The sequence below is a fragment of the Pleurodeles waltl genome, chromosome 7 (assembly GCF_031143425.1).
Source record: "Pleurodeles waltl isolate 20211129_DDA chromosome 7, aPleWal1.hap1.20221129, whole genome shotgun sequence".
NCBI lineage: Eukaryota > Metazoa > Chordata > Amphibia > Caudata > Salamandridae > Pleurodeles > Pleurodeles waltl.
Window position 1 is genome coordinate 1,060,423,029 of NC_090446.1, and position 22,913 is coordinate 1,060,445,941.

General features: G+C 44.4%; 1 protein-coding gene across 1 annotated transcript in view; it reads left to right on the forward strand.

Moving 5' to 3' along the window:
* Positions 1–703: 703 nt before the first annotated feature.
* Positions 704–22,913, forward strand: part of CRLF3 (cytokine receptor like factor 3) — a 267,848-nt gene continuing 245,638 nt past the window's right edge. Inside the window, exon 1 of the mRNA XM_069199994.1 lies at positions 704–1,023. Within this exon, the coding sequence (XP_069056095.1) occupies positions 898–1,023 (126 nt within the window). The 5' untranslated portion in view covers positions 704–897. The remainder of the gene's footprint in view (positions 1,024–22,913) is intronic.

The following is a 22,913-nucleotide window of genomic DNA, read 5'->3' on the forward strand; positions in this document are numbered from 1 at the left end:
GACTACCAAACTATAGTCAAGGTAATTATATTTATGTAAGTTTTGATTTACCATTCTATATATAGAAGATATACGCTGCTTCAAATTACTTACATGTGCTATATGTGTGGTTGTTTGTGTTCTGTTTAGAAGGGACCTAGCCTGGGGTACCTGCTGGACTGTTCATAATGGAGCAGGACCAAAACTGATTTGCATATAACTTGTCTTACCTTGAGTGGGCTCGTGAGCAACAAAAAGGATGGACTAGAATGTATCCCGAGTATTTATTAGTGGCCAAAATTAAGAAATGCTTTGTAAATTGTGCCACATATATATGACTTACTTTGTGCCATGCATCATGTTACGCATGCATGTTGGCATGTCCACAAACATAATCCAAATTAGTGACATGAGTTACATACATTAGATAAGAGTTGCAGGTCATGGCTTATAAATAAAATAGGTTTGTCAGCATTTGTCACGTAAATAAGACATGTTCTGCTTCTACACATACAATAAATTATATATACTCAGTGGCATGTGCCACATACGTTAGCCATACTCTGTGGCATGTATCACAAAAATGAAACCGACTCTGCCCCATGCATCACCTGAATAAGACACTCACACTGGTTGTAGTAAGATTAGTAATATATGGGACCCCGTCACAATCTGATACCGCATGACATGCCGTCACGAGCTTCTGTCATGCCGCTCCAGACATGCCGCATGGCTGAGAGTACCGCTGCCTCCTCAAAGTATGCTGAAACTTTTTGCACCCCCGGGCTGGGCTGACAGCAGCGGCACCGCCTCGGCATTTTGCGGGTAGAGGCTTCCGCATCCGCCCGGGGAGAGGGGAGGCTGCAGCCGGGGACCGAGCGTGCTGAGTGGGGGCTGCAACTGGCCTCGCCCGTACCCATGAGAGGCATGGACATAGAGGCGGAAGCCTTGCTGCAGGAAGCCCAGGAGAGCATCGAGGCTGCACAGAACTACGGACGGGAGCTGCAGCAGCGGCTGCACGGGCTGCAGCAGGCGCGTAGACAGGTCAGAACTGGGGGCGCCCGGGTGAGGGTATCGCGGAGGGAGGCAGACGCATCCAGTGTCACACATTCAGAGTCCGAGGTACGGGATGGGGTCTGAAGCAAGATGTCAGGGTCGTTGACGACAAAAAATACATGGTAAGAGGGGAGATACCAGGGGTCCCACATGAGAAAGAGATCCTACACAAGGGGGCGTTAGAGGCAAGAGGTAAAATATAGCAAATGCGCGCAAGTGGTGGTGTGAGCCCAAAGGTTCGAGATTGACTGGCCGCAGTGAGGAAGGGGTATTGGACCCGAGCAAGAAGCGAGGAGCCGGGGGTAGTTGCAATTATACAGGAAGTAGGAGAGGTGGGTGGTCACTAGGATTAAGGTTAGTAGTCAAAGGCCAACCAGGGTGATTGGTCAGAGGCGAGGAGGATTGCACAGACAGCGGGTTGGGCTCCATTTGAGGCGCTACCTGTGTGTTGTCCAGTGACTTCATCTCCCAGGCGTGATACGAGGACTGCTGTACTGGAGCTCGCAGGCACAGAGGCAGGGGCTCTCTTCCGGAGCTTCATCATTATTGTCTTTGGAACACGCGTTTGCGGCTTTATAGCAGGTCAACGTTTCAACTAGCCCGTACTGCCGTGCAAGCTACACGGTCTTTATTGACTCTCAGCAGGTCACATTCAGGACTCAGTGTGCACCCTCTTTTAGAGTCAATAAGTCAACCAGCCCTTACGCTGCCCATTACCTTTACCAGCCCCTCTACTACCCTTTCCCTTTAACACCCCTCTGCTGTTTTCCCTGTCTGCGCTAACCTGCCCTTTCCCTGTACCTGTCCACCTTCCTCTTTTCCTTTTGCCTTTTCACTCTTCCACTTCCTCTGCTGCCTTTTTCCTTTACTTGCCCAACTACTGCCTTTTCATTTGCTTTCCCATTTGCTGCTTTTTCTGTACCTGCCTCTGTTGTTTTTTTCCTTTACCAGCCATTCTGCTGTATTTTCCCTTTCTATTATTGTCTCCAGGCAGGGGTTTGAAACTGTTTGTTAAGGGTTTTCCAAACAGAAGGGGTTTGAGTCAGTTTTGGTTCATTCAACAGATTGACGCACATGGTTCACACATTCTCGTCTTCCTCCTTATCTATCCTTCCCCCTGGCAGAACCTTATAACTGCTTGTCCGTCAGCAGCTGGATAGCTCAGTGCATGTCTTAGTGGATAGTGGCCCCATGCTATTGATTTTGCTCTGTCTTTCTAACTTCTGTATTTCTCAAATTCGTTTGTAAGCTTGTACACCAGTAGGGTGCCACGGTCAAGGCAAGGTGGAGCTGATCCACAAGAGAAGGCTAAGTGCCGAGATCTCTGCACACTTAGATTTCGATTTACACCTAGGCAGAGCTCTCCACCCATGTTGTATTCACCTATCTTGGTTGGCAATCTCCATCCTATAGTAGGATTTATGAGGATTTATGGAGCCACCTACAATTGAATTTACAACTGTGTATGTTACTTTTGGATTTCTACTAAACACTTGCTGGGGAAATGTTATTCCATAACGGTGGTACTTCTGAGTTGAAGACAGTAGGGAAACACTGTTCACATGACCCATATCTCAACCACCTAACACACATTAACACTTGCAGTACAGAAATACAGTCCACACCCTAGGCTCTGTACTCTTTCCGTTGGACTGTTTAACTAACTAGACGCCACACAATCCCTTCAGATTACAAGATTCAGACAGATCCACCTTTGATGTTGATCATTACAAGGAACTACATGACCTGGCACTGTACACACCAGAGCACTGGAGAAGGTGGCCACCTAGCAGGAGTTGGCAGACTATGTCAGTGCATTGGGGACCTAAACACAAATATCAGGGCGAGAGAAAGCGAATGAAGGAGAACTTCTCCAGTATATCGGTGGCAAATGCTCCTCCTCCTCCTAGAGGTGAACCTACATTTCTTCTCTTTCTCAACCCCCTCGAGGAGCATGTCTCCTACACCAGTCACCCTCACTTACTAAATGGCCTGCCTGGCCGGGAAACCCCAACATAATGGATACACATTGAAAAACATTTGTTAAAAGTACGCTATGGCTGGCTACTGAAATCACAAAGTAAGGCATGGCATACAAAAAAAATGATTAAATATAGCTGAAGTGATGTTATGGTTACAAAGTCTCCACCTCCCCTATCCATTATGTGAACATATAGCGATCATTAACTTTATCCTTATTAGGCATCTCACTGTTTAACTCTACTGCACACTCAGTTCTATCAAAACATTTGTTTAAAAACTGGAATTGCTCCTGCACTCTGTTCGCCCTCTACCCATCTTACGATTTTCGAAGTAGATCTTACACAACAGGTCACTTCTGTAAACCTTCTCTTATCTGATCATTCCCTCTACAACCCTCTTTGAGTGTCCACTCATTCACAGCATAAACCACTTGACTTCAGCCACACTAACCTTCACACCACCATTCACCTCTCCCCCTTGGTGCAACCTATCATAAAAGGGAAAGGATATGACCCTTGCTGCAAATGACCAGCAATTATCCGGACACTATTATGACCACTGAAATTCCCATCCAGTAACTGCCCAGAATCACAATTTTCCTAATTTTCCAACATGTTTGATTTGTTGATATTCAGTAGACCTGCTCCCCTTACACTCATTTTTCAACGTATGTAACACATTACAGTCTGGTGTCCAATAACACCGCTACACTGAGGTAGCCCTCACAAGCTTTATCACCTCTGCCCATCCAATCATCTGTTCTTTTCTCTTGTTCTTTATCTTTTTTCCAACCTTTGATACTGAAATGTCCTACATCATAGTAATCTTGAACCATTGGTTGCCACAGGAAAAGCACTAGCATGGTTCTTCTCTTACCTTTCCAGTCATTCCTTTATAGTCTGCTCGTCCTACATGCTGATACCACAACGGTGCCCTCCACTCCTCCCAGGTGGTAGCCTCTGAGGTCCAGTCGGTATACCTTTCATTCTCTCCCTCTAAACTAGTGCTCCTGAAGACATCTGATTGGTTTCTTATAATATTTCCATGCCAAGATATTCAGATTATTTTTCTCTTTCATTGTTCCTCCAATCCAGCATCTATGATTGCATCGCTGTGAGCAGGCACTACATAGCCTCTTCACATTAAAGCTCATCTCTTATAATTTCAAAATATTGTTATGTTATGGAGATTTATAGAGCGCACTATCCCCCGGGAGGGTATCCTGGTGCTGAGCAGGTATGAGTCTAGCCGCACCTATGGCCGAGCGGGCCTGCACGAGAAGCCAGGTCTTTAGCTTCTTGTGGAATTCAAGAAGTAAAGAGAAGGCTCTTATGTGCAGCGGCAGGTCATTCAAATCATTAGGAGTGATGTAGAAGGAGGCTCGACTACCCCGTCTGCTTTTTCATATGCATGGGATTTGTGCAAGTTAGAGCCCAGAGTCATGCGGATGTCATTTGTGGTGTCGGTGAGCGCAGTTTTTGTGCTGTGGTTAGATCTGAAACCAGACCGAGTGGTCATTGAGGTGTTCGTTGAGGTGACAGTTTTTTCCTCTAAGACTTTGACTGTGAATGATAGCAGGGTGGAGAGTTGGAGAGTGTTGAAGGGTCCTCAGAGGATTTCTTCAGCGATGGGAAGACAGTTGCTTGTTTCCAAATATCTGGGAAGGAGGCATTCGGAATGGGTGTGAGCGTGGCATTGACGAATTGCAGTTCTCTGGTATAGGCATGGTGGGGGCATAGGGTCGGTCGGGGCCTGTAAGTGGATGGAGTTCATGGTGGCGGCGGTTTTTTTCTGGGGTGATGCTGGCCCATATGGTTAGTATTGGTTCTTTGAATAAGATTGAGAAGTGTTTGATGAGGTCTGTCGGGTCTGGTTGTGGGCTAAAGTTGCTGTAAATAGCAGTGATTTTGTTACTGAAGAATTGAGAGAGATTGTTGCAGAGATACAGGGGGCGACTGATGGTAAGGTGAAATCTTTCCCAGTCGTGAAGATGTCTTTGCTTCTGTTTGTGCTGGAATCAATACCGCCTATCAAAACGGCGTGTTTGGTGATCCATATCTTTTGATGATAGCGTCTTGGGGTGGATTTCAACGTGCTCCTGACTGCATTGTTCTGGCTCATTCACCATTTTCTGGATTTATCCGCTTACCCCCACTGCCCTTAGATGCCCACTATCCCTTACTGAAGAAACCTTGCCATATTCATCAAGGAATGCAGTCAAACTTCATTACATATCTGGAATTATTTATCTCTGCCACTGCCGATAAGGTTCAACTGCTCAATGTTAGATAATTCTGCTCATACCTTGCCTTCTATGCTGACAAATCCCCAAACAATATTCTAATGGTGAGCTAGGTTGGTAATTGTAATATCTTGTCATTAGGTCTCCCCTAAAATATCTATTTCCACCGGGCAAAATCATCAGTTTCACCATTAAAATTATGCACAACCTGTCTTGGTACTCACCCACCTCTTCTTAATAACAATCAGCTAGGATGGTGCTGTGCAAAACATAGGGCTCGCTACACATTGCGTATTACTTACTCTTATATTAAAGGCAGAGCCACTGGAATTATGCAGCAGGGCCAAATTATGCGTCAGGGTGGACTAAATTATGCAGCAAGAAAAGACAAATTATGCTGCAAATTTTGTGAAAATATTACTTTATTATTTTCTCATTTTTAGGGTCGAGCGCACAAGCGCTCTGGCCTGTTGTAGTTTGTATGTGGGCTTTTAACCACAACCATTCTTGCTATTCATTCTTTGTTTTGTGCTTTTCTTAAGTGCTTCATTTTTGTTGCTGCATTTTGTGAAATGTCCCTCCTTTGTGTGCTGAATACTCTCCCAGGCGATTTCACTAAGTGAACATTTTTGTTGGCCATCACACTATGTCACGCTTCCTCCTGTTACAGCGTGTGGTGACCCCTCCTCCGGTTTCTGTTTGCCTTTCATCCCAGTTGCAATCCATTCTAGACATTCATACAGAGAGCAAATAACTCTCAGGCTCACGCTCATGGCGGCCCTGGCGCTTTGAATTAGCTTGCTTCTGTCAACTGTTTTACTTTTCATTTTTAATTCATGTGGCAAGAAAAGTCCAGTTAGGAATTTACAATGGTAATAGCTATAGCTCCTCGAGCAAATGCAAGACCCATTGCATTGAAAATGCCTGTTACAGTTGCTATCAGCGTCTGGGCATAGGTTGCCCCTCATTAACACCAGCTAAACACCCAAATATAGCAATAAGCAACAGAAAGATGACCAGCCAACATTTGCCAAGGGCTTCCCACCATGCAGCAACATGTGCCAATGCATTTTTACTGACTTTTGAACAGCTTGAGCTAGAAACACATTTTTTAATTAAAATCTGCAGATTATGCAGTGGATGATAGATTATGTGGAAAATGTGGCAAATCCACAATTTTGCGAAAAGCGCAAAGGCTGTACAATTGCATAATTCTTGTGGCCCTGATTAAAAGCTATTACAGCACAACTACAGGCTTCTCATTCATTGTAATAGCACTGCTCACTTCTTGCCAGTGATAGCGACCAGCCATCTCAGCACTGCAATTGAACTCAAGCCCCTCTGCTCCCAATTGCTTGAGAAAGTCAGCCACTACTCTCTGTGTCACAGTTCTGCACCTCTTGATTTACTCTAGGAGCCTCCACTTTGAACACTGTCCTTCCGTGCTTTATATAATAGATTTGATAGCTATTCTACAAGTCCAGGCAGAGTGATTTCCGATGTTCATAGATTGTTAACACCTGACTGTGCGTCCACTCTTTTGCTCGCTCAATATTCCCCCGAATCCTGCGCCTCATTGGTTTCAAGTGGTTCTCCTCTCAGATTCTGTCGTTATGTAGCTTGCGTGGCAATTCCAGGTGTGTACTCTCATGGTCTAAATGTCTGTACTGCTCTACTTCAGATTGAGAGGAAACGAAGTGAAAGGAATGCAAAGAATGGAGCACGCCTAGTCTGAGCGATGAATTTATTAAGGCACTTCCCAAGTTTTATAAACGAAAAGAATAATGTGAGCATTTATTTCATATGCAGCAACACACGTGCAAATCTAACATAATCACAGCAGCAGGATAATAATGATCAAAGAAAATGCAATACTTCAGCAATGAATATATATATACATATATATTTATATATTGACTACGTATTCATGCATGCACCCTGCAAAGCTAAAAATAAGAATTAAAAATGCATCACCATGGGGCTTGACTCCGACATGTCCCCTTGCCTGCCAGTTTTAGGTTGTGTAACCCTGGACAACCGAAACAAGAGGGAAACCACCTGCAATGGGATTTATTTTCTGCCCAATGCGTCCACTCCCAGATGAGTTCCCTCTTTCCTCAGCTGTCAAGCTTCCCCACCTTATATACTTTAAACAAACGTAAGAGGAAGGTTCTAGAAACCCCCCTCCGTCAAATATGTTGTTGTTCAAACGCTCGCCATACCAGGTCAGTGTTGAAAGAACACACTAGAGACTGGCCAGATCCCACGGTGTACTTCCAAGACCGAGCTGTACCCTGCTCTCCCATAAACATTCTCAGAATGGTACATCCTTATCTCTACTACTACCCCATGTTATGTTCCTGTCCTTGGTGAGAAAGAGCAAAAACACGTTAACAAGCTGTGCGTGGAAAAATACCTGCACCACCAATGTGACGACGTTTGAAGCTAAGAGAAACACAAAATGGAGTCAGTGGTCAAAATGGAGCCGGTGTTTTAATACAGATAGTATTACAATGTCCAAAGATTCACATGGAAGTCTTTGCTGCCTCAAGAGTTTATTTCTCTAATTCCAATGCAGCTGACATCCAGCTGAAATATTTTCCAGGCTAGTCCAGTCCAGGTCTAGTATAATCCTTCCAAAATGATTCCCAATCCGTAATGTTTTATGTCTTAATATTTGTTGACCATTATGCACTTTCCTGTCACACATTTTTCAGTTTGATTAGGTTGGAAATTAAAATAAGTTTTCACCCTGCACAGGAAAATGTAAATTCAAAAATGATAATTAAAATATAAATATAATGCTATTATATTTGGTTGTCTATAGCCTGAGGTAAAGAGGACATACACATGTTCATTAGGTCTCATGGTAGGAGGCATTATGTTTGCTTATAGTGGGCTTAGAGCCCGCCTATTGTTTAACATTGATTGGCCTCATTGTCACTCTCATTTGCTTGTTTCTTATTGTTTGTTTGTGTGGGCTTTACTTCACCATCATGAGTTTGTCCCTCACCAGGAACATGGATGCATTACTGTGCCCTTACACTTCTCGTTTTTTTGGTGCCACTTTCTTCTTTTTAGTTAAGCACTCTATGAGAGTGCATGTGTTTTCCAGCTGTCTCCCTTGTGTCCTTCTCTGGTGCCTTGTCTCCATTCTGCTTTGTTGCTGTGTTTCGCCATGTGCTTTTTAGGCCTTCCATTCCTGGTGTCCTTCCCTACAAATCACGACATGCATCTGTGTTGCTCTGTCTTGCCTTCTACTTCTGTACTCTCCTTGTCTCAGTGTTGCGGTGTCTCGCAATGCAACCCGCCTACGATGCTGTGTGTTGCCATCTTGGATCGGTAACAAAAATTAAAAAATAAAAAGCGCCCTCGTCATTTGGTAGCCATGTGCATGTGTGGTGCGCACATACAAAATGACGAGGCTGTCCTATTTTTTTTATAACTCATTCTCTAGCGATGCTGCACAGCATTGCTAAAACCAGTTGGCAAAGCTAATGGTCCCAAAGACGAAATCTATTGGCTTTGCTAGTGCTTGTTTTACCAAAGAGGTGAAAACGTTGTTTATAAAAGTGGCAAGTTTTGCATCTTCTATTTGAAGTGTTTAGCTAACAATGGATAACTGATTTCTGAAAGAATGTTCGGGTTTGTGTACCATTGGGGAATATTTTATTTAGTGTTTTGTAATATATATTCTAAGTCTTTTTATCCGGTGTGAAAACGTTTTATCTGTACACAGTTATAGAAGGGTACAGTATAGACATCTAATAGTATATCTGCAAAACCGGTCTGAATTCTAGTCCTCTTGCATGGTTTGTGGTAGAGATAGAAACGTTTGCAATAACAATCCAGTCATCAAAAACATCTGAAATATGTACATTCAGTAATTAAAGTAACCCAGAATCGAGTACAAACATAAGGCAAAGGGAACAAAATACATCTTTTAAATGCATATAATTCCAAAGTGAAGTGAAGCCATTCTAACATGCCGGCCTTATAGTTCGCCTTCGGCAACACAATCAAGAGAGAGAGAGAGAAAACAACCATTAGATGCTATACCTTGCATTTCATAAAATTAAACATAGATTCTGCCAGAAAGGGACACAAGTTAACGTTTAGTATATTTAAATTTCTTGGTACTTGGGATGGAGGAGGGTTTACCTTGGCTGTCAGTTCACAAAAGAATGTAAATTATTTTGATGCATCTTTAAAAAATCCGAATTTTCAATATCCGTGTTTCTTTATCAGTTCTTCTCCGAATCGAACATCCCTGAAATTCGTCCCTTCCTGAAGGTCTGGTCAGTCCACCCCCTTCTATTCATCGTGTGACGGTGGAAAGTTGGATTGCACAAGATTTTGGGAAAATGCGTACGGATTATGAATATCAATAATTCTCATCTGCATTTTTTCAAGGTGATTGAATCAGGGCAATATAAAGTGCAGTCTGAAGCAGATTATGCCTTCCTCCTCTTGTCCAAGAGTTTCATGGTTATCTGCAGGCATTGCATATTGTTTTCCAACTGTAACTTTGGAAACATTTGCAATGTTTATGACTGTATGCCTGGCGGTAAACCTATGCTCAGAATAGCAGGACTGAGTTGAAAGGATGGTGACAAGCCAGTGATCCAGGCTGTTTGCCTGAATTGTTCATTGGAAATGCGATGTCAAATGTCACGAGCCTGATCCGGGTTTTTTTTTTAATGAAAAGTTACCACATAAGCTTGACGCACTTATTGAGAAAAACATTTTTAAAGTCAATAAACATTTCAGAGTGGACTTATAACTCCACTGTGCAAAAGCCTGTATGCAGGTATTTTGTTACAGTGAATACCATAAATTACTGTAGTAGGCAAGATTTTTAGTTTTGGCTTTATTTACCCCATTTGAGAAACCGTTGGGATTGAAGATTTGCAGTGTGATAATTCGTGTTAGGCACTGATGAGAGGGTTTGTATATTGCTTTGGCAACTGTAGTTTCATACATATCTGTAAATGTATGACTGCATGTCTGATGGTTGCTGGTTTACAAGCTGTACAGTAGGCCCAACTTTGTTATGGACACAAGGCAATGTTAAAGGCAATAGCCATAATTGGCACATTGGGAGACATTATGTTAGATGCCTGAGATTTATCTATTTATTTTGACAAGATGTGCCAAAGGCAGAAGATGTTTTTATTGTGAAAAGCCTATGTTAAACAATCAAACGTCCTTAAAGTGTGGCTTGGCATTACACGGTATCACAGGTTTTAGACAGATATTTGTTACATGGCATCTCAAAGATTACTATATTAGGCCAGGTTTTGGTGTTGGCTATCTCTTCTAAAAAGTCTTGAGGTAGAAGATTTAAACCATGTTAGTCCTCTTAACAGGGGTTGTACATTGTTGCCAACTGTAACTTTGTTCGTGGGTATAATATTTCTGAATGTATATCTGGTGTTTGCCTCGAAGGAGAGCATTCTGCAGCTCCCCAGACAGTGCTACTGGGCTGCTTGCTTACATCTCATATTACTTGTGCTGAGCCACATCCCACCTCTGCACTGCTTCTAAATCAGATGTCCATCTTGGAATGATACATTCTACTTTGCATCATCGTTTTACTGTCCCAAGGTGGCCAACACATTGCTTCCAAATGTGGAGGCCATACACTGTGCACAATACTATTGCAAGATGGCCACCTCTTCTTTATTGTATTTTTTTATTGCAAGCACACACACCAGCCTAAAATGTGGCTGGTCCTGCTGCAGACCCCTTGCCTACCATATATCCTTTACACTGGGTACTGATTCAGACAATGCCATAAGTACTCAGGGAAACAAAACAAGAGAGAACTTAGTGTAATCAGATGATGATCGTCAAAAATGGAGAGCTAAATGCTATAGGGTAGATGGCAGACATTGGTTATGTAAGGAACTGAATAAACAAGTTTTAGTGACATTGTGAGGTGTACTCACCTTTCCAGTTCTGTCAAAAGGCAAAGAAGCAGAAAGAGAATGCCTCCAGGCACTATCAATGGAAGCAGCAATTTACTAAGTAAATGCAAAAGGGAAAAGCAAAGGCCAAAGAAAGCAGAAGCAAAACTTAAAAGTAACCTAAGGAGGCGTATGAAGGGAAAAACAAGAAAGATGCTCAAATGGAGCAGAGGCCGGATGCGAACTACACAGAAATCGAGATAAACCCATCACCAGGCAATGTTGTCGCATACAATCAGACTAAATGCAAACAATTCCTCTTATACGGCCCTGGTCACTGTGACCTAAAAGAGGAAGTACTAATGATGAGATAAATTAATGTGATGGCCATACTATGTAGGAACAGAGTTGTTTCTACAACTATAGCATATGGTAAGGACGGCAAAATCTAATATGGCCGATCCACACAGAGAAGGAGCTAGTTACTGACCCGTTCCTTCCTAATGCATCTGGGCGCAAGAATCGCCAGCCCCGTCTGTGCAGCCATATTTGCTTACAAACAAGTTTGTTACTCTGGCACATTTATGGAAAGTGGTCATGCCAAGCAATCGACAGTGTATTCGTGGTCTATCTTCAGTGGGCACAAGCGAACAGAAGTAATTATTCTTAACCCTCCTAGTATGTTTCCTGACACCACCACATTTATGCACCGGCATGATTTCTCTATTCAACTTTTATTCTATTAATCTTTCTTGCATAGGCTTGTTTAGTTTGTGTGTTTTATTGTTGATGGGTAAGTGGGTGAATGGAAGAATGTTAGTGGGCGGATGAATAGACGCATGAGTACAAGGATGAGTCATATTGCATATATAATAGCGTAAGTGTCTAAACTCACCAGTGACTAAGGAGGCACTTTCAGTCTTAAGCCAGATTTATTGGCCTTGCTTGTTGAGATTGGAGGGAGCCACGCTGTTATAGTATGGGATGCTCTGGTTTGTATCACTAAGGAAGCTTGTCTCCTTCTCTTTGGTTATCATCGAGATTGGCAGTGTATGGTCTGGTCCTCTAAGCAGAAGCTGAAGAAAATGTTCGGTATAACAACTGAGTATGTAAATTATTCCTATTGAGCTTCATTGTTTATTAATTTATCAGATATTTATATCCTGAAAAAATGATGTGGTTTCCACCAAAGTGAAAGAAAGTTTCTGTCCGACATTGAGCAATGCGTGCGCTGGTTTTCGGGTGAATGATTCGGTTATCTTGAGAGCAGAGTTTCATAGGGAAGACTGCAATCTTTAAATACTTTTGAGTTTGCGTTTTCTTTTGTTTTTGTTTTCTCGAATGTCTGTTGCGATTTTATTTTAGTTGTAGCTTTAGTTTTTTATTTTCTTACTTTGTTCTCTCACAAAGTATCGAGGCTGGGTAAACTCGACTACATAATTTCCCGTTTACCAATATTTGTGTGTGCATCTCACCACAAGGAGGTTGATAACTCCCCAGATAAAGAGGAAACAGTTTAGTGCTTCAAGGCAGATGCTTGTGAAATGTATTCACATAGTGCAGTTGCATAGTTCTGAAAACGGAAGGCCACGCTTCAGTTTTAAGTATGGTGAAAGGGAGCACTAGTGATACCTGTATGCCAAAAGACTTGTTCTGCGCAGCGGTTTTCTGTCACTCGGATGCATCACTGCTTGGTACGTGTTGTGTACCTTCACCAAAAATGGTGCACGGCTGAACATGCAAACTTTGCAAGAGAAAGTGAAGCATCTGAACAGTGCACATCACAGTTGTCTAGCAATATGTGTGGAGTGATTTGTTTGGGTAAAGCTTCTGAAATAGTTCCTACAACAGGGCTTGGCCCTTCATAATTCAGTTTGCGGGTCATGGGGGGGTACGCTCGGCCAGTCCCCATAAAACATTAGAGAGAAGGGAGACATGCTGCTGCAGCTTTCAAGCACACAAACACTAAGGCCCGAATTATAGGGCGCACTCTCCTTACTTGTGCACAGCGCACCTTTAGGCAGGTACTCTAGGAAACAGGGACAGTGCGCCCTATTACCATGAATGTGCTGCCCTCAGGGCAACTGCAATCTTGCACTGCCCTGGGGACGGCCCATTCGGTGAAACACAAGGCAGCAGCTTCAAGGCAGCTCCATGTTTTTTCTGTGTAGGTGGCAACCTGCCTGCAATTTAAAGAGGGGTTAGAGAACCCCCTGAAAGTGGGTACAGTGCATGACTGAACCTACCTGCAAGTGCGATATTTGGGGTGTCTATGGGACTCTCCTACCACGCCAGAGGGCTGCCCTCAGGGACTGCCCTGATAGGGCATATTTGCCTTTGCTCCTGCATCTGCAATGTGGCACAGCTGTAGGTGGAAATGTATTCCTTCTTTTGCATAGGGCCACACCCCCATCTTATATGAAGGAACGCCGTAACCACTATCAGTATTATTGAAGAGGTCGCACAAGCATATGTGGCCCCTTCTGTAATATCATTGTGCCCGGGGATGCAAAAAGTGGACCTACCCGCCTGATGGTCTCCCTGAAAACTATGTGTAATACGGCACCAGATGGTTTGACTACCGCTGCAGTCGACTCTGATGCATGGGGTGTTGCCATTAATTGGGGGGGAGAATGAGCTGGCCTTACCTTGGTGAGAGGACTTGCCTTGGTTTGTAAGTTCACACTTTAGTGTAGACATGGTCCTGTCAAATGTGATCACCGTGACATTGGCAGACAGACACCCATTCCTTCAGTGGCCAATAAAATATCACCCCCCAGCCATACCTCGCACCTTAAGGAGAAAGATACCAATAGTGCGCAAAGTTCTGGGAACTTTCTAGAACCCTCCACAGATGTGACCTGATATAAACTGGTTAGCGAGAAGGGCAATGGTGTGAGCACACAGGATGTTATGGACTGTGAATTTTGCCTTCTTTATTTTCCAAGATGGCGGACGTGTAGTGGAGGGGCTCCCAGACCGGCCCCGGTCAACCTATATTAATCCTTCAGCCCAAGTGAAAGGCCGTCCATAACAATAGTGGAATGGAACAACCCACTTCGAGAGCGCTGCAAAAATAGCCACTGGGGGCTGAGCGGCGAGGAGGAGCGGCGTGGCCCTTCGCTGATGGGTGTGGCTGTCTGGCTCCCTGAGCGAGGCCAGGTTGACCTGGCCCGGAGTGGTCAAAGCTTGTGGTGGCTGGAGCATGAACACTGATCAGGAGTGAGTGGGAGTGGGCGGGCTGTCTGAGTCACCGTGGCTGCCGGCCTCCTCCTCACCTCGGCGTAAGAGGGGGTGCTGGAGCTGAGGTTTGTGGAGTAATCGGTGGTGCCTCCTGGTGGCAAAGGGGTGGAGGAGCCGTCTGAAGCATGGCTGGAAGAAGGTGAGTGGTAGCGGAAGGGCCGCTGGTCTTACTGGGCCCCGGGGCACGCTCCTCACCCCCGTCCGCTGTGGCAGGGTCGCCTGGGTGCCGGGCCAGCTTGCGGACCGTGCAGGTCTGGCGGCTGGAGTATGGTGCTGTAGGTTGCTGCGTACTGCAGCTTTGAGACCCTGCAGCGGATTGGACCGGTTCTGGCACCTCCTTGCAGGCCCGGAGGTGAGTGGGAGCGGACGGACTTTTAGAGTCAACCGGCGGCCGTTCCTCGGCGCCCATAGCCGCCGGCTGTAGACCTCAACGTTGCTATGTGAATTCCTTGACTCTCGGAGAGGCTTGGTTAGAGAACGGTGGCTCTGTCGGTGGAACGGTACGTGGGTGCTAAGCCAGCCGCATTACTGAGGCGCAGGGCCCTTGTGGGCCGAGACATCATTGCGATGAGGGACAGGATGACACTCATGTTCCGGACAGTATTCCTCAGGCCAGTGTGATGTTGGAGGAGACTGCACTGAGGGCGCACATGGTACTCTCTGCCAGTACTTATAACTGTGGAAATACGATGTGAGTGGTGATCGTTGAATAAAGCTACCTCCTCTGAATTGTGCAGGCTGGCCGTCAGTTGGCGGCCGAGACAAGTGGGCAGTTTCTCTTATATCGCTTTCCTGTGGGTGATGACCAGTGCCCACTGTTGGCAGTGACACTACTCACTAATAAATTATTATCATCTAGGCAGTAGCGGAATGGGGAAGTCTAAAGCAAAACCGGATGTCAGGTGTTCCCAGGTGCCCTCCTGCTCATCGCCTTCCGGCGATTCCGTGTCTCAGAATTCCCTGTCCTGTCTCCCCCTCCCCACCCCCCCCAATGGCTCCGGAGCCGCCCCAGGACAAATTGGACCTGATACTATGGGAGATTCGAGAGTCCCCACTGACCATCGAACAGAAAATAGGGGCTCTTGCCACAGAAGTATCCTTCATTAAAGATGAACATCGCAAGTTGGTGGACTGAGTCAAAAGTAGAGAGGTCAAACTTGCCATCTTGGAACCGGCCAGCACGTCCCGGGATGTGGAACTCAAAAAGATAACACAACAGATGGCGCTCCTGTGGGACAGGGTCAAGGACGCTGAAGGACGGGCCCACTGGAACAGTGTCTGCATCCTGGGGCTCCCAGAGGAAGCGGAGGGACAGGCGCCAACCCAATACATTGAGAACTGGCTCTGGACGGTGGTGGCCCCGGAAGGATTCTGAGATATATTTGTAGTGGAAAGGGCCCACAAAGTAGCGACAAAAAAACGGCTCTGGGTGTCCCGCCACCACCCATTGTCGCAAAAATCCTAAATTATCGTGACCGAGATGCACTGCTCGGGGCCTCCCTAGTAAAGGCGCCAATTCAGTTCAGTAATGCGAAAATGTCATTGTTTCCGGATTATACAGCAGCAGTACAGAGGAGACAAGCCACTTTCCAAGCCATCAAAGGTGACTTGAGAATGGTCGGAGTTACTTATGCATTGCTGTTCCCAGCCAGACTACGCGTTCAGCATGACAAAAAAGTAATCTTTTTTTACTCACCAGACATTGCGCGTACATGGCTCAATACCACCTTTCCGGACTTTAACAAACTAAGTGGAGAGGCCTGGGAGCGTCCGAGACCCCAGAGGAGAAGACGCCTGCTGCGTCCCCACCATGCTAGAGGTCCCAAGAGGACTGGCGGACGTCTGCCCTCCGCACAACAGGCTCTGATGGGCTGCCTGGAGGCGCTTCGATCAGCTTCGCAGCTGTGTGATGGTGTGACTCACAATAGCGCAAATACATCGCTGGGGGGTGGCTCTGACTCAGACTCAGTGGGAAGTATGGCATTCCTTGTTTCCCTCTGTGACTCCACAGTTGGCATGTGATCTTTAATTGCATCTATTTGGGTGACCGAACTGCTCAGATTTACTAACAATGGGAGTAGTCCTCATGTCTCATGAGTAGCTGGGGCTGTGGGTAATATACATCGGGTGGATCATTGTTCATGTATGGTATTTGAATATTTACTAGTACACACTTCCGCACAGTAAATATATAAGATGGGGCGGGGCTGGGTCTAGGTTGCTCTCCGCAGCAAATGAACGGAAACTAAATTTAATGGCTTCTGTCCCCTACACAAGCGAAGGCACACGGAGTTTAGGGTACATATGTTTTTTGTTCCCTAAAAAGTTTGGTCGAATGACTACGTGGGACTGGACCGAGCATTTTGTTTATCTAAGTTTACAGCAAGTAGTAGGTTTCCTTGTCACAGTATATCAGCAAGTACTATTGTATAAATTGTTTCACAGCAATGTGTTGCCGCACATGACATGGCGCAGGTGGAAATGGCTTCTTACACAATCCTGACCTGGAAAGTCAGAGGCCTAGGCACATTACATAATAGGCATAAAGTACTGGCCCAATTACATAGAAGACAGGCACAGATAGTATTCCTCCAAGAAACTCATTTGCTTACATTAGAGGCGCTTAGATTGCAGAGTAGATTGAGGAGACAGTCCTTTAATACGTCATACTCAGGATATGCTAGAGGGGCTGCTATTTGGATTAGGGCTGGGGTTACCTTTGAGGCCCAAATCACACATATTGATACTCAGGGTAGATATGTATTAGTTAAGGGCAGTCCCTTCTCATCTCCAGTCGCCATAAGCATTTCTGACCTCTTCCAACTCAGCCCAGATCTTGCTGTATGCCTCCTGTTCTGTGATGCTTTTACATGTGGCAATCTCTCAGCAAGTCTTCCTTTGTTTTTTTGTTGACCTGGCTAGCCTCGGGACTATGTCTAAGCTTCCCCATACAACCTATTTTTTAATTTACTGATCCGAAATAGCAGTTCACCATCTTTGAACTGGAAATTAAAAATAAAGTATAAGGATGGCCATCGTGTATCCATGTGCACGTACGCAACCACCTCTGAATGCTTTTCCTCTAAGAAAAAATCATTCTAAGATGGCTGACGTGCTTGTACGTGCATACCGGGCAGCCATTGTGTAATGATTTTTCTTAAAGCGAGAGAAAAGTAATTTGAAGACAGCCACCATGCATGAGCACACATATGCGACAGCCATGTTGTGATGATTTTTTTTGTTTTAAAAATAATTCTTACAAGACACCTGCTGCACCTGAATGTACTTACATAGTACCCATCTGGGGCACGAGCATTGCCAAAGCCAATACATTTCACAGTTGATGCCCTTTGGCTTAAGCAATGCATGTTTAACAACTGTGATTAGTTCCGCCTACAACTTTCCCTCCACTTCTATTAAAGCTTGTTGTGCTTTGCTTATTATCCCACACCATGTAGATCACCAAATGAGTTTGTCAGGAAGAGATACGGGTGGACTGTCAGTGGATAGCAAGGTAGTGCTGCTGTGTTTTTTTATTTGGCTTAATGGCAGCTGTACCATCTCCTCCGACCCAGTGGCTGAATAAACGTTTGTGGCCTAGAGAGAATGGCTGTGATAGTGTTGACGTCAGCAGGCTGGGTATAAACGTTGCATGGCATAGATGCCAAAGGCAAAGGAGGGACAAAGGCAGTTGGGCAGTGTAGCACTACCATCAAACCATTCAGGCCTATTATAAGTCCTAGCCCGCACACCCACCCAGTTGGCTGCCAGATAGCCATGAGGCAGAGGGTTGATATGTAGTTGTTATTGTTGCATATCTAATATTCAACACTGTTTTACCACACAAGGATGGCCAAATAGGGTTTGCAACATAATAATCACTGTATTTTATTTAATCAAAACTGAAAATACAAGGATCACATGTTCTCTGTCAGTTTCCCTGTCTGCTTTGACACACAAAATTCGTGTATCTTTTTCTGCAAATGTGCATCAGTCAGTTTCCATATTCCATGACTGCATGAACCTGGCAGTGAACTGGATGAGCAGGAACTTACTGAAACTTAACACAGATAAAACTGACATTCTGGCACATTATCCTCTTGAATGCCTTAAGGGGGCTATCCAGTCTAGAGAAAAAAAAAACCTTACCCAGTCATGCATCCCTACCAATAACCAACAAAAAGGAATTCTAGAATGCTTTATTTGATGTCATCTGGAGTTTTGAGATGTATTGTGATATTATTCACCTGATGGCCACTTTAAGAATATGGCATGAGGTTTGTCTGCAAGCTACACAACTCCATGCTCTGTCCAGTGGCTCCCGATCAAGGATAGGCTCCAATGTAAGACTTTGGACCTGATTACAACGTTGACGGAGGGGATTACTCCATCCCAAATGTGACGGATATCCCTCCCGCTGTATTATAAGTTCCATTATATCCTATGGAACTTGTAACATGGCGGACAGGATATCTGTCACATCTGGGATGGAGTAATCCCCTCCTCCAAGGTCGTAATCAGACCCTTGGCCTCGAGCTCTGATCTTGCTTGTGACTCGTGAGACCTGTACCTGCTTCATCCTTCTGGTGAGGTTCCATTTCTGCTGAAATGTCCTCTTTTTAAATACCCATGCAGCGCTGGCCAATCTATGTGCTGGGTCCTGAGCTTTAGAATGTCCTACTTTTGAAATTGTGCCATCTTTGTGACTTCAGCCATTTTAATCAAGCCTTAAATAGGCACTTGTGGTTTGTAAGTCTGTTAATAATTCTAACGTTCTCTGTTTTCTCCCAAAATATGACCTCCGGTTGTACTTACTCTTGACAAATTTATAACATTCATACATCAAATTGTGCCAGTCCTTCATTGCCTCATCCTAGGAGCAGTGGAATTTGGCTCGTGCATAATGATATTTCTTTGGGCTAAAATTATCTTTTGGTGGATTGCTGTTTTCCTAAAATGTTTATTTTTTTCAAATTTGCTGCATAGTCCTAGAAAAATCAATTTTGGGTAAATGTTTTTATCGCAGTGCATCCTCAACATATAGTGGATCCATCCAATACATTTTAGGGGTGGAAAACACATTGGTATACAGAAAGCCACCTAAATTTGTTTTCATATAGCCCAGTGTTAGTACTTCAGCTTTATTATCCGGAGTCTTAAAGTAATGGCCACTTTGCTTGGGAATATTAAGAGCTGTGGCGGCCAGCATCCCTCCTCCATGTTCCAGAATGCCATCCTACATTGTTCTCCACAACTTTTCCAAGACCTTCATTGTGAAAGCCATAAGGGTCATGTGCAGTAGAGAAACCATCTTGCCAAGAGTTGAAGCAAGGAATGTTAGTTTAAATGGATTCTTTTTCTGGGATAAGCATTTCCTAGTGTAGTTGTCTGTTGAGTAGGTGCCACACTTGACGATCTAAACTAATTCTCAGTTTTTCATAGTGTACTCATGCCTCAGGTGATCAAAGGTTTAAAAGTAATTCGTTTTCATAAAATCTTTTTCAGGAACTTGTGGTCAGCCGCCTCTCACCTCATCTGTTAACCCTCCTTCAAGGGGCTTAAATTGGTGGAAGATCTTAGGGAATCCAGGGTCATAGACTCTGCCATAAACGTAGCCCTTATCTCAGAAATAAATGTAGCTATATCTCTAAATCAAAACACTCCTACAAGTTTATGTTTTCTGAGCAGGGTTTAATTAGAAATACAGGCACCAGCTGGAGCAACTGAAGAACACGTTTTCCTGGCCCTTCCTTTACATCTGGTTGGGATCCCACTAGTTTTTTGTCTTTGCTTAAAATGCGTTCCTCCTAACACTCGGTAGTGAGCCAGGGGATGTGATGGGACTATATCAAGCTCATTAGAAAACAGGTGTGTAAAGTTCAATAAAGCACACAGTCCTGGTGCCGAATGCTGCACTCTGAACCTAGCTTCATGAAAACAGAATGCTCGGGGTTTTATGAAGAACCTCATTGATGCTAGGAGATGCCCAGCTGGAACCCAAAGCGCTTTGCTGGGAACGCACGGAAATCGTACGAAGAGAACCATCCTGCGCTCGGAATAAGACCTTGTTCTGACAGAGCCTTCTCCTGCTTATACCTGCAACACAGAGTGTAAAGTTCAGAGCAGGGGGATCGCCGGTAGTTTCTGGACAACAGTAGCTGAAGAGTAGCTGAAGAAGGCCTCACCGAGGCCTGCAGGCGGTGATGACGCAGCTTCAAAAGAAGCAATGAAGGATGACCGGCCCAGCCAGCTCTGTCAGCACCGGACTACCAGTGAGAGGTCTTGGGGGAATATAGATCAGACGGAATTATCTATTTTTCACGTTGTGTAGAACTATTGAGCAAATACTTGAGGTTTAGATTCAGACCGTACTTCGGGAAACACGCAGGGCTGATGTATCATTGGGCAGATCGCAAACCTGAATGCAAATTACATATCAACTAGTTGCGAACTGCCCAGCCATTTGTGACATGACTGATGTACCTTCATGCATATTAGTGAGAAAGAGGGCAATTTGCGACCCCCTGTGAAAGCCTGCAAGTAGCATCAGAACTCCATCCGCGCATTTGCATTCCTTCGAGGTGAATATGTTTTTTATTGCTGTCTGTATCCATTAAATGGACACGGAATTTAAATGTATTTGAAAGAGAGACATGGGAGGGAGCATGTAGTGATTACCAAGACCACTATCTGCGATTCCACAAGGATGCCTGAAACAAAACGCTAGGAGGAAGGCATCCCGTGGGGACAGCTTCTCCATTACGGTCGCAACCATCCCAGCTCGGTATCAGTGACTGATAAGTGTCTGTGACCGCAGTTGTGGTCCTAAAGCCATAACTAACTATAAAATATATACCATTAGGACTCTCAGATAGGGGTATTGTGAGTCAGAATGTATCATAAAAGTCCACTTGCGACACGGGATGAATTTAATGACTCGCAAAATGGCTTTTATACATTGCACAGGTTTTTGACGGCCACATGCCCGATGGATTCGTGAATCACGGGCTTTGTGGCCATAAAATAACTTTGTACGTTAATCCTACATCTTTTTATTGACCCTCATATATTTGCACCCGAGTCATGTTTGACGCTTACTGACGGCTTGAGCTGAAAGCTATGTCTCAAGATAGTTTTTCTCTTTACCTCGAGGTGAATTAAGGCAACTTTCAGTCCCTAACAAGCATAGCCTTACAAGTTTCATTCAAAATACAACACGTAAAGGGCATCTGCTGGACTGTACAGAAACAACTGACATTGTGTGCTGCTTCGAAGCCTACAAGGAGGAAAGTGTACTTGTCATGTGCTACTTGTCATTCATTGACTTACAGTCTTACGTTTTTCAACGTTAGAAATGTACTGCACACATTACCAGGATAACATTTATTCCACAGAGACCAGTAGGAAAAGTGTTTTCTAATGTCCGGGAAGCACTAGAATCACAGGAAACGGACAAGCGTCCACCCTGTTTACCTTCTTTACAAAGAGATGCACAACTGCTCTATAAGTGCCCATTTTTTAACTCGAGATAAAATCGGAAGAAATTTAGAATGATTCAAGGTTAGATGTCTTCAGATGCCAACAGTAAATCTATATTATGCAGAACTTATTTAGACAATAATGCATTGCTCTGACAAGCGGCACTGTTCCAAGTAGAGGACACTCAAGGCATAAATGCAACCTGGGCTTAAAACACAGCTTAATGGTTACTACGTTAGACACTGTTTCACAACAGTGCAAAAGTGTATTTCCATGCAGCCTTGGTGCGTGGCTTCTCCCAATCAGGAAAGAGATGATAAGTGGGGAGTAAAGGCGCCATATGCATTAGCACTGTGGCTTGCTGCAATGCCCACATATTGGGGCACAGGGCCAGGGTTTAGGTTCTCAGAGGTCAGATCTCTAAGACTATCACTCAAACAATGCCTGATTGCCTCACGATTAAAGCGTACATCACTTAAGTCACCTACATAGCTCGATTGGCCAGGTCGGAAGCCCCAAAGCAATAAAATGTCCTTGTAGCATTCCAAATAAATGTCAGAGGATAGTATTCTACCAGTTGTTGAGGGTATACTTTAGAGTTTTTATTCTTATTCAGAGGTTGACGTAAATTTAAAGAAATGAGATACAATGATCTTCTCAAGAAAATTAGCCAATGTGTTTCACTATCCCAATTTATGCTACGCCCATGAGTTTTGTCAACACACAATAATGCTTAAAAATTTCTATGAGAATATATCAAACAAAAGTGCTGACCGGCCCTGTTCATCCTTAAGAGGTACCAGGAATAACACTTAGTTTGTCACTCTTGCCTAAGCACTTGACGTCTGTGTCCTGTCGTGGTCTGATGTGTGTGCACGGACTAGTAACCGTACTTGTTCAAACTGCTTTCATCGAACTTCCTTGAGAAAGCTCTTTTGCATAAGTTGCCCAAGAGAAGCACCTGTTGGTTGACCTTGTTGAATGCATAATCACACCTGACTGTTGAATTAATGCACCAACCT